Source organism: Saccopteryx bilineata, chromosome 2 (genome assembly GCF_036850765.1).
Source record: "Saccopteryx bilineata isolate mSacBil1 chromosome 2, mSacBil1_pri_phased_curated, whole genome shotgun sequence".
NCBI lineage: Eukaryota > Metazoa > Chordata > Mammalia > Chiroptera > Emballonuridae > Saccopteryx > Saccopteryx bilineata.
In genome coordinates, this window is record NC_089491.1 from 373,617,933 (window position 1) to 373,629,683 (window position 11,751).

General features: G+C 40.0%; 1 protein-coding gene across 2 annotated transcripts; it reads right to left on the reverse strand.

The window, feature by feature from the left end:
- Positions 1–9,970: 9,970 nt before the first annotated feature.
- Positions 9,971–10,612, reverse strand: LOC136323588 (keratin-associated protein 4-3-like). 2 transcript variants are annotated; one of them, XM_066255435.1, is made up of 2 exons: positions 10,506–10,612; positions 9,971–10,445 (listed from the first exon to the last, which is right to left on the reverse strand). In XM_066255435.1, the coding sequence occupies exons 1-2, from the start codon at positions 10,610–10,612 to the stop codon at positions 9,971–9,973; spliced, it is 582 nt and encodes a 193-aa protein (XP_066111532.1). The 2 variants fall into 2 exon arrangements, with proteins under 2 accessions (XP_066111532.1, XP_066111531.1); XM_066255434.1 differs by having other exon boundaries at positions 9,971–10,612.
- Positions 10,613–11,751: the final 1,139 nt, after the last annotated feature.

Genomic DNA, 11,751 nt, shown 5'->3' on the forward strand with positions numbered 1-11,751 from the left:
TTGGTGTGTACTGATGGTGCTCTGTGCATGGTGGGGAAAAACAGAGGATTCATAGTGCTTCTTTGTGAACATAACAAGAAACCCATCCTAAGTTTTCACTGCATCCTACATCAGGAGGTGCTTTGTGCTCAGATGTGTGGCAAGCAGCTTGGTGAGGTGATGTCACTGGTCATTTGGGTGGTCAACTTTATTGTTGCCTGAGCTTTAAGTGATCACCAGTTTAAAACACTGCTGGATGAAGTTGGGAATAATTATCCTGGTCTGCTTCTGCACAGCAATGTGTGTTGGTTGTCAAGAGGGAAGGTGCTCAGCCATTTCGTGGCTTGTCTGAGTGAAATCTGGACTTTTCTTGAAATGAAAAACATCAAGCATCCTGAGTTAGCTAACACTGAGTGGATCCTGAAGTTCTACTATCTTGTGGACATGACTGAACATCTGAACCAGCTCAATGTGAAAATGCAAGGTGTTGAAAATACAGTCTTATCCCTTCAACAAGCAGTGTTTGTATTTGAAAACAAGCTGGAACTCTTTATTGCTGACATTGAAACAGGTCATTTACTTCACTTTGAAAAACTGGGAGAGTTTAAAGATGCATGCACAGCAAGTGACCCTGATCAACATCTTGATCTCTAGCAGCTAGCGGGCTTCACATCTAATCTCTTGCAGTCATTCAAAGCACACTTTGGAGAATTTCATGAGCACACTCATCTTTTTAAGTTCATCACCCGTCCACACAAGTGTGTAGTGGACAGCGCCGGCCTGAGTTACATCCCTGGTGTCTCCATCAGAGATTTTGAGCTACAAGCTGCTGACCTGAAGGCCTCAGACATGTGGGTGAATAAGTTCAAGTCACTGAATGAAGATTTGGAAAGACTTGCACGACAGCAAGCAGAGTTAGAGAGCAAATACAAGTGAGGAGAAATGAAAAAACTTCAACCCACGGACCAGCTGATTGTAAAAACTTGGAATATGCTTCCCGTCACATATCACACACTGCAGTGTGTTAGTATTGTTGTACTGACAATGTTTGGCTCTACGTATGCATGTGAGCAGTCTTTCTCACATCTAAAGAACGTTAAGACCAACCTACGATCACGTTTAATGGATGGAAATCTCAACGCCTGCATGAAACTTAACCTCACCACGTATCAACCAGACTACAAAGCCATCAGCAAAATCATGCAACACCAGAAGTCGCATTAATGGTAAGAAGTACTTTATTCATCATTGGTTAGCAACAGCATAACAACATTATTAAAAAGAATTCAGAGACTTATTGTACTTTAAAAGTGTTGGTCTTACATAAAATGCACACATTTACTTGTATTTAGTGTTAAACATATTGTATGGCTCTCACGGAATTACATTTTAAAATATGTGGCATTCATGGCTCTCTCAAGCCAAAAAGGTTCCCGACCCCTGATCTATATAAACCATATTTTCTTTTTTTTTTTTAAATAATTTTATTTTTTTAATGGGGCGACATCAATAAATCAGGATACATATACTCAAAGATAACAAGTCCAGGTTATCTTGTCGTTCAATTATGTTGCATACCCACCACCCAAAGTCAGATTGTCCTCTCTCATCTTCTATCTAGTTTTCTTTGTGCCCCTCCCCCTCCCCTTTCCCTCTCTCTCTCCCCCCTCCCCCCGTAACCACCACACTCTTATCAATGTCTCCTAGTTTCACTTTTATGTCCCACCTACGTATGGAATAATGCAGTTCCTGTTTTTTTCTGATTTACTTATTTCACTTCGTATAATGTTATCAAGATCCCACCATTTTGCTGTAAATGATCTGATGTCATCATTTCTTATGGCTGAGTAGTATTCCATAGTGTATATATGTGCCACATCTTCTTTATCCAGTCATCTATTGATGGGCTTTTTGGTTGTTTCCATGTCCTGGCCACTGTGAACAATGCTGCAATGAACATGGAGCTGCATGTGTCTTTACGTATCAATGTTTCTGAGTTTTGGGGGTATATACCCAGTAGAGGGATTGCTGGGTCATAAGGTAGTTCTATTTTCAGTTTTTTGAGGAACCACCATACTTTCTTCCATAATGGTTGTACTACTTTACATTCCCACCAACAGTGTATGAGGGTTCCATTTTCTCCACAGCCTCTCCAACATTTGCTATTACCTGTCTTGTTAATAATAGCTAATCTAACAGGTGTGAGGTGGTATCTCATTGCAGTTTTGATTTGCATTTCTCTAATAACTAAAGAAGATGAGCATCTTTTCATATATCTGGTGGCCATTTGTATTTCTTCCTGGGAGAAGTGTCTGTTCATGTCCTCTTCCCATTTTTTATTGGATTGTTTGTTTGTTTGTTGTTGAGTTTTATGAATTCTTTGTATATTTTGGATATTAGGCCCTTATCTGAGCTGTTGTTTGAAAATATCATTTCCCATTTAGTTGGCTTTCTGTTTATTTTGTTATCAGTTTCTCTTGCTGAGCAAAAACTTCTTAGTCTGATGTAGTCCCATTCATTAATTTTTGCCTTCACTTCTCTTGCCTTTGGAGTCAAATTCATAAAATGCTCTTTAAAACCCAGGTCCATGAGTTGAGTACCTATGTCTTCTTCTATGTACTTAATTGTTTCAGGTCTTATGTTTAGATCTTTGATCCATTTTGAGTTAATTTTTGTACAGGGGGAGAGACTGTAGTCCAGTTTCATTCTTTTGCATGTGGCTTTCCAGTTTTCCCAGCACCATTTATTGAAGAGGCTTTCTTTCCTCCATTGTGTGTTGTTGGCCCCTTTATCAAAAATTATTTGACTATATATATGTGGTTTTATTTCTGGACTTTCTATTCTGTTCCATTGGTCTGAGTGTCTATTTTTCTGCCAATACCATGCTGTTTTGATTGTCGTGGCCCTATAATGTAGTTTGAAGTCAGGTATTGTAATGCCCCCAGCTTCATTCTTTTTCTTTAGGATTGCTTTGGCTATTCGGGGTTTTTTATAGTTCCATATAAATCTGATGATTTTTTGCTCCATTTCTTTAAAAAATGTCATTGGAATTTTGATGGGAATTGCATTAAATTTGTATATTGCTTTCGGTAATATGGCCATCTTGATTATATTTATTCTTCCTAACCAAGAACAAGGTATATTTTTCCATCTCATTATATCTTTTTTGATTTCCCTTAACAATGGTTTATAGTTTTCATTATATAAGTCCCTTACATTCTTTGTTATGTTTATTCCTAAGTATTTTATATTTTTTTGTTGCAATTGTGAAGGGAATTATTCTTTTGAGTTCGTTCTCAAATGTTTCATTGTTGGCATATAGAAAGGCTATTGACTTCTGTATGTTAATTTTGTATCCTGCGACCTTACTGTATTGGCTTATTGTTTCTAGTAGACTTTTTGTGGATTCTTTGGGGTTTTCGATGTATAGGATCATATCATCTGCAAAAAGTGATACCTTTACTTCTTCTTTTCCGATATGGATGCCTTTTATTTCTTTGTCTTGTCTGATTGCTCTGGCTGAACCTCTATTACCACATTAAATAAGAGTGGAGAAAGTGGATAATCCTGTCTTGTTCCTGATTTAAGGGGGAAAGCCTTCAGTTTAGTGCCATTTAATATGATGTTAGCTGATGGTTTATCATATATGGCCTTTATCATGTTGAGATATTTTCCTTCTACACCCATTTTGTTGAGAGTCTTAAACATAAAATTGTGTTGTATTTTATCGAAAGCCTTTTCTGTGTCTATTGATAAGATCATAAGATCATCATTTGTTCATAAGATCATAAGATCATCATTTGTTCTTTGTTTTGTTGATATGGTGTATTACGTTAACGGTTTTACATATGTTGAACCATCCTTGAGATTCTGGGATGAATCCAACTTGATCATGATGTATTTTTTTTTAATTTTTTTATTTATTCATTTTAGAGAGGAGAGGGAGAGACAGAGAGAGAGAAAGAGAGGAGAGACAGAGAGAGAGAGAAGTGGGGGAGGAGCTGGAAGCATCAACTCCCATATGTGCCTTGACCAGGTAAGCCCAGGGTTTCGAACCAGCAACCTCAGCATTTCCAGGTCGACGCTTTATCCACTGTGCCACCACAGGTCAGGCGATGTATTATTTTTTTAATATATTGTTGTATTCAATTTGCTAGTATTTTGTTTAGTATTTTAGCATCTGTATTCATTAGAGATATTGGTCTGTAGTTTTCTTTTTTTGTGCCATCCTTGCCTGGTTTTGGAATGAGGGTTATGTTGGCCTCATAAAATGTGTTTGGAAGTATTGCTTCTTCTTCAATTTTTTGGAAGACTGAGTAGAATAGGAACCAAGTCTTCTTTGAATGTTTGATAAAATTCGCTGGTATAGCCGTCAGGGCCTGGACTTTTATTTTGGGGGAGGTTTTTAATGGTTTTTTCTATTTCTTCTCTACTAATAGGTCTGTTTAGGTTTTCTGCTTCTTCTTAACTCAGTCTAGGAAGGTTGTATTGTTCTAGGAATTTATCCATTTCTTCTAGGTTGTTGAATTTAGTGGCATAAAGTTTTTCATAGTATTCTACAATAATTCTTTGTATTTCTACGGTGTCCGTGGTGATTTCTCCTCTTTCATTTTGGATTTTGTTTATATGAGTTCTTTCTCTTTTTTCCTTGGTAAGTCTTGCCAAGGGTTTGTCAATTTTGTTGATCTTTTCAAAGAACCAGTTCCTTGTTCTATTAATTTTTTCTATAGTTTTTCTGTTCTCTATTTCATTTATTTCTGCTCTGATTTTTATTATCTCCTTTCTTCGGCTGGTTCTGGGTTTTCTTTGTTCTTCTTTTTCTAGTTCCTTAAGGTGAGAAGTTAAGTGGTTCACTTGGGCTCTCTCTTGTTTGTTCATATGTGCCTGAAGTGACATGAACTTCCCTCTTATCACTGCTTTTGCTGCATCCCATAGATTCTGATATGTCATATTGTCATTTTCATTAGTCTGTAGATATCTTTTGATCTCTGCACTTATTTCTTCTTTGACCCATTCATTTTTTAAAAGTATGTTGTTTAGTTTCCACATTTTTGTGGGATTTTTTTCCTCTTTTTTGCAGTTGAATTCTAGTTTTGAGGCTTTATGGTCAGAAAATATGCTTGGTACAACTTCGATTTTTCTGAATTTGCTGATGTTGATTTTGTGGCCCAACATATAAACCATATTTTCTTTATCTGATCAGCTATTGAAGGACACTTTGGTTGTTTCCGTGTCTTGGCCACTGTGAATAATGCTGCAATGAACAGAAGGGCACATTTATCTTTACAAATAAATGTTTTTAATTTGGGGGGGAAGATACCCAGAAGAGAGATTGTTGGGTCACATAGTACCTCTATTCTTAATTTTTTGAGGCACCTCCATACTGTTTTCCCATTGGTTGTACCAGTTTACATTCCTATCAGTAGTGTATGAGGGTTCCTTTTTCTCTACAACCTCTCCAATACTTGTTATTACCTGTCTTACTGATAATAGTCATTCTAACAGGTGTTAGGTGGTATCTCAATGTTGATTTGACTAGGTGCTTTTAAATCTCTTTACTGGAACTTTTCATATGGAATCCTCAAACTGAACTTTTTTTTTTTTTTAATAAATTTTTATTAATGGTAATGGGATGACATTAATAAATCAGGGTACATATATTCAAAGAAAACATGTCTAGGTTATTTTGTCATCAAATTATGTTGCAAACCCCTCGCCCAAAGTCAGATTGTCCTCCGTCACCCTCTATCTAGTTCTCTGTGCCCCTCCCCCTCCCCCTAACTCTCTCCCTCCCTCCCTCCCATGTCCTCCCTCCCCCCCCACCCTTGGTAACCACCACACTCTTGTCCATGTCTCTTAGTCTCATTTTTATGTTCCACCAATGTATGGAATCATGTAGTTCTTGTTTTTTTCTGATTTGCTTATTTCACTCCTTATAATGTTATCAAGATCCCACCATTTTGCTGTAAATGATCTGATGTCATCATTTCTTATGGCTGAGTAGTATTCCATAGTGTATATGTGCCACATCTTCTTTATCCAGTCTTCTATTGAAGGGCTTTTTGGTTGTTTCCATGTCTTGGCCACTGTGAACAGTGCTGCAATGAACATGGGGCTACATGTGTCTTCACGTATCAATGTTTCTGAGGTTTTGGGGTATATACCCAGTAGAGGGATTGCTGGGTCATAAGGTAGTTCTATTTGCAGTTTTTTGAGGAACCACCATACTTTCCTCCATAATGGTTGTACTACTTTACAGTCCCACCAACAGTGAATGAGGGTTCCTTTTTCTCCACAGCCTCTCCAACATTTGCTATTACCCGTCTTGTTGATAATAGCTAATCTAACAGGAGTGAGGTGGTATCTCATTGTAGTTTTGATTTGCATTTCTCTAATAACTAATGAAGCTGAGCATCTTTTCATATATCTGTTGGCCATTTGTATCTCTTCCTGGGAGAAGTGTCTGTTCATGTCCTCTTCCAATTTTTTCATTGGATTGTTTGTTTGTTTGTTGTTGAGTTTTATGAGTTCTTTGTAAATTTTGGATATTAGGCCATTATCTGAGCTGTCGTTTGAAAATATCAGTTCCCATATAGTTGGCTGTCTGTTTATTTTGATATCAGTTTCTCTTGCTGAGCAAAAACTTTTAATTCTGATGTAGTCCCATTCATTTATCTTTGCCTTCACTTCTCTTGCCATTGGAGTCAAGTTCATAAAATGTTCTTTAAAACCCAGGTCCATGATTTTAGTACCTATGTCTTCTTCTATGTACTTTATTGTTTCAGGTCTTATATTTAGGTCTTTGATCCATTTTGAATTAATTTTAGTACACGGGGACAGGCTGTAGTCGAGTTTCATTCTTTTGCATGTGGCTTTCCAGTTTTCCCAACACCATTTGTTGAAGAGGCTTTCTTTTCTCCATTGTGTGTTGTTGGCCCCTTTATCAAAGATTATTTGACCATATATATGTGGTTTTATTTCTGGGCTTTCTATTCTGTTCCATTGGTCTGAGTGTCTATTTTTTTGCCAATACCATGCTGTTTTGATTATCGTGGCCCTATAATATAGTTTAAAGTCAGGTATTGTAATGCCCCCAGCTTCATTCTTTTTCCTTAGGATTCTCAAACTGAACTTTTAACAGTCCCTCAAGGCTAAGAAGCCAAGCCAGATACTTGCAATCAGCTTTGCCTGAAATACCTGTAGAGTCAGGTAAATGTCTCCCTTCTCGAGATCCCTGAAATATCCTGAGGTACTTTCCACAGCAAATTAGCACAAATTTCTTTTTTCCTTTTTCACCTTTTCATGAATAGAACATTTATTTTACTATAGATATAAACTCCCACTTTTTCACTTAAAAGAAGCACTTTTAGCTTCTCTTGAGCATATCTGAATTGTAGCATCACTACTCGTGTGCTTTGGAGCCATTAGTAAGTAAATAAGGGTGACTGGAGCACAAGCACTGTGATACAGTGAAGACAGTTGATCTGACAACCGAGACAGCTACTAAGTAACTCACAGGCAGGCAGCGTATACAGTGTGGATACACTGGACAAAGGGATGATTCACAACTGTGTGGGATGGAGCAGAACAACACGAGATTTCATCATGCTACTCCGAATGGCGTGCAATTTAAAACTTATGAATTGTTTATTTCTGGAGTTTGCCATTTGTTATTTTCAGGTCGACTGTGGGTAACTAAAACTACAGAAAGAAAAATCTTGGATTTGAAGGAGGACTACTGTATATTGATAAGTGTATAAAATATATATACATGTATAATATAAATAATCATGAAGCAAATATCTATATACCCCAACACCCAAGTCAAGAAACAGAACACTGTGATCACCAAGAGCGCCTTGACGTGTCTCTCTCGACCACATCTCTCTCCTTCCACCCTACAGATTGTCACTGTCCTGATTTTAAAGTAATCTTCTCATTGATTTTTCTTATAGTTTTATCACCTAGGTATGCATCCTAAACAGTATACTTTAGTTTTACATATTTTTGAATTTTATATAGTGGAATCTTAATATATGTTTTTATTCTTTCACTCAATATTGTGACTTGTGGTAGGCAGGCTGTAAGATGGCCCAGTGATCTCTACCTTTTGGTATTCATGGTCTTATGGAATTCCCTGCCCTTGAATAACTTGCTTCTAACCAACAGCATATGGTAACATCAAGTGATTAAGTTATGAAAGAGTGTGTCTTTCGTCTGGGTAGCCAGCGTTAGATACTAGTGCCTGCTAGCACCTTGACCGTTGCCTTATGAACCACTACAAACTGGAAAGCCCCACTGAGCTGTATTTGGATTCTTGATCTAGAAAACCTGTGAGACAGTAAAATGAGTGTCATTTTAAGTTGCTAAAATCTGAGGTAACGTTACATAACAATAAATAACTAGTACAGATTTATCTAGTACCACACAACGCAGAGGTGAGGATGATGAAATGAAGGGGTGCAGAGAAGTTAATATGCTAGAAAAGATCTATTCATAAGGCCAGAACCCCCAGCTGGCCGAATAAGTTCCCTAGGAGGCCTCAGGAAGTACACTATATAGTAAGGTAATAAGGAACAGACAGGTATGGAGGTCAGCAGCATTACTCAGCAATCGTCTATTCCCTAAAGTCAAAGCTTGTGGTAGGGAATATTGTTACAGGACTGAGCTCCAGAGAAGCAAAGAATGATAATATCCTTGAAGTAGCAGAAGCCAGGTGGCAGCATATAACTGTCGATCATGTCGGTACAAGCATGGGATGGGCAACAGCCTAGAACAACAACTGGTGCAAAGTGATATGTGACCCCCAGGCTGAGGTCAGGGATCCCAATGGAAAATCATGATCCCTCACCCAGTTTCCAGACCTGAGCAAGTTCTCAGATGTGCAATACACTGACCCGTGGAAGGAGAGGCCAGTCCTCTACATGCGCACTGCCACACACAAGGACCACAGTGAGTGTATGTAGTAGAGATCTCTCCTGTCATTTCCCAAGGGAATCCTCAGCCATTTCCGCAGGGAAAACTGGAATACCCCTACTGGATGTTGTTGGTTACTAGGTCTGACTTGACACTGACAATTGGCAACCATTCATAATACATAAATTGTTTTGAAGAGCACTGGTAATTGGATTTGGAACACCTGTACTGTGCCTTAGATTGGCTGTCCTCAAAAATAGACCCTCAAACAGAGGCTTGAGATCTAGTAGTTTATTCGGAAGATAATCCTAAAAGGCATTGTAGCGAAGCTAGGAAGTGATCTGGGGAAGGGACAGAAGTCAATATAGAATGACTTAATGAGCAAATGACTGCTGTAGGCAAATGAAGTCCATTCCAGTGAGGACCTCTAGACACTGGTACAACTTGCTCCCCACACCAGGGGAAAGAGGCTAGCACATTAATTCCCCACCCTCGTCCACTGGCTGAGCACTGTTTCTAGAGCATTAACTCCTGACTTCTGCCCTGCCCAGAGTTCACCCCTTCATCCAGAGAAAGCCCACAGGCAGAGAGAGCGAAGTGTGTGCCATAAGACATCATCCTCCTATATTAAAATAAGAATGCTGAGCGCACAGAGGTGGAAGTCCTCAAAGTCACCTGCTATGCTTTGCTCCCGGCAGAGAAGTGCAACAGAACAACTGAAAGCTAAGGATTAGGTTAACAAGAAAACTAATGAGACAAGATGCTATTGTTTTGTATGCCTGGACAATTAAGATTTATTTAAGATTCAAGAATATCTCCATTTGAGAAAACTGGGAAGGGGAAAATACATCATTTGGGATGACTTGGTTGAAAGATTTCAGAGACACAATTCAAACTTTGTGTTCATTTGGGAAAGAGATAGTAATGTTAGGGTGCACATTATATTTGGAGGCCAAAGTCAGTTTAAGAATCAGTTGGAACTGACGTTGTATAACTGGCCTCTCGTGATTCAGTTCAGTTGGACTATGTCAAGAAAATAGGTTGATGGAAACCAGATGGGCACATATCAGGGCGATCAGCAACAGGAACAACTAGAGCAGACTGGGCGGCAGCAGGTGGGGCGACAGCAACTGGACACACAACAGCTGGGGCGGCAGCAGCTGGAGATGCAACAAGGCCTGCAGCAGCAGGATCCACAGCAAGAGGGGCGGCAGCAGCAGGATCCACAGCAAGAAGGACGGCAGCAGCTGGACACACAGCAGCTGGGGCGGCAGCAGCTAGAGATACAACAAGGCCTGCAGCAGCAGGATCCACAGCAGCTGGGGCGGCAGCAGCTGGACACACAGCAAGGGCGGCAGCAGCAGGATCCACAGCAAGGGCGGCAGAAGCAGGATCCACAGCAAGGGCGGCAGCAGCTGGACACACAGCAAGGGCGGCAGCAGCTGGACACACAGCAAGGGCGGCAGCAGCAGGATCCACAGCAAGGGCGGCAGCAGCAGGATCCACAGCAAGGGCGGCAGCAGCTGGACACACAGCAAGGGCGGCAGCAGCTGGACCCACAGCAAGGGCGGCAGCAGCAGGACCCACAGCAAGGGCGGCAGCAGCTGGACACACAGCAGCTGGGGCGGCAGCAGGTGGTCTGGCAGCAGGAGGGGCGGCAGCAGGTCTCCTGGCCACAGCCCTGGTCAGAGCAGGTGGATCCACAAGAGTTGACCATGGTGTCAGAGGGTGGAGGTTCTGAGTGAGTTTTCAGGAAGGTGGGTTTGGAAGGTTTGGAGGTCTGCTTGCCCTGGGTCCCCTTTTATACCCTGCTGAGGGGCCACTTTTTGTCATTGTTTGTCCTAATTAACAGGCAATTATCAAATTAGCCAAGTTTGTTTTCCTGGTTAATCTTTTCAAGATGGATGGAAAACGCTGCTTCCTTTTCCTGCTGTGTTAGGGCCCATCACTTCCGCTCTTCCTGGTCTTGTCTTTCGTGTCTCCCTTGCTTCAGCTTCCTCAAAGAACGCTGTCACGTGACTTCTGCCTTTAGCCGGTGTGTGTGTTAGTCTCATGTTGCACAGTGCAGCAGTCTGCCCTTGGATGACGAAGATTCTAATAAGCCACATTCTTTTTGGTGACTTGGGAGGATAAAGCTGCATTTTAGTGTGATGACTCATTCATCGCGGTTCAGGTGAGCAGAGAAATTTGACTGTGAAACAGGGCACCACTGGCATGAGAGTAAGACTCTTAGGACTTTCCCACTCCCTGCTGTGAATCATGGCCCATTTTTTAGGCTTTTAGGTGGGAAACAAATAACTGTTCTAAGGAGGAAGACAAAGTCATAAAATTTTGATGTTTCTTCTTTTCTCTCAGCTTTCATGAGGTATACTTATTATACAAAAAGTTGCACATGTCTAATGTACACATTTTGATGAGTTTGGACATATGCCTATATGGTATTACTATGACCTCAATTAAAGAATAAATATGTCAAAAGTGAAACTAAGAGACATTGATAAGAGTGTGGTGGTTACGAGGGGAGGGAGGAATGGGAAGGAAAGGGGGAGGGGGAGGGGCACAAAGAAAACTAGATAGAAGGTGACAGAGGACAATCTGACTTTGGGTGATGGGTATGCAACATAATTGAATGACAAGATAACCTGGACTTGTTATCTTTGAATATATATATCCTGATTTATTGATGTCGCCCCATTAAAAAAATAAAATTATTAAAAAAAAAAGAATAAATATGTCTGTCACCTCTGAAAGATCTTTTTCTGCCCCTTGCATTTTCTTGTGTGTGTTAAAAACACTAACATAGAATTTTGCTTTTTAACAAGATTTTAAGTGTACCCTACTCTATTGCTAAGTATA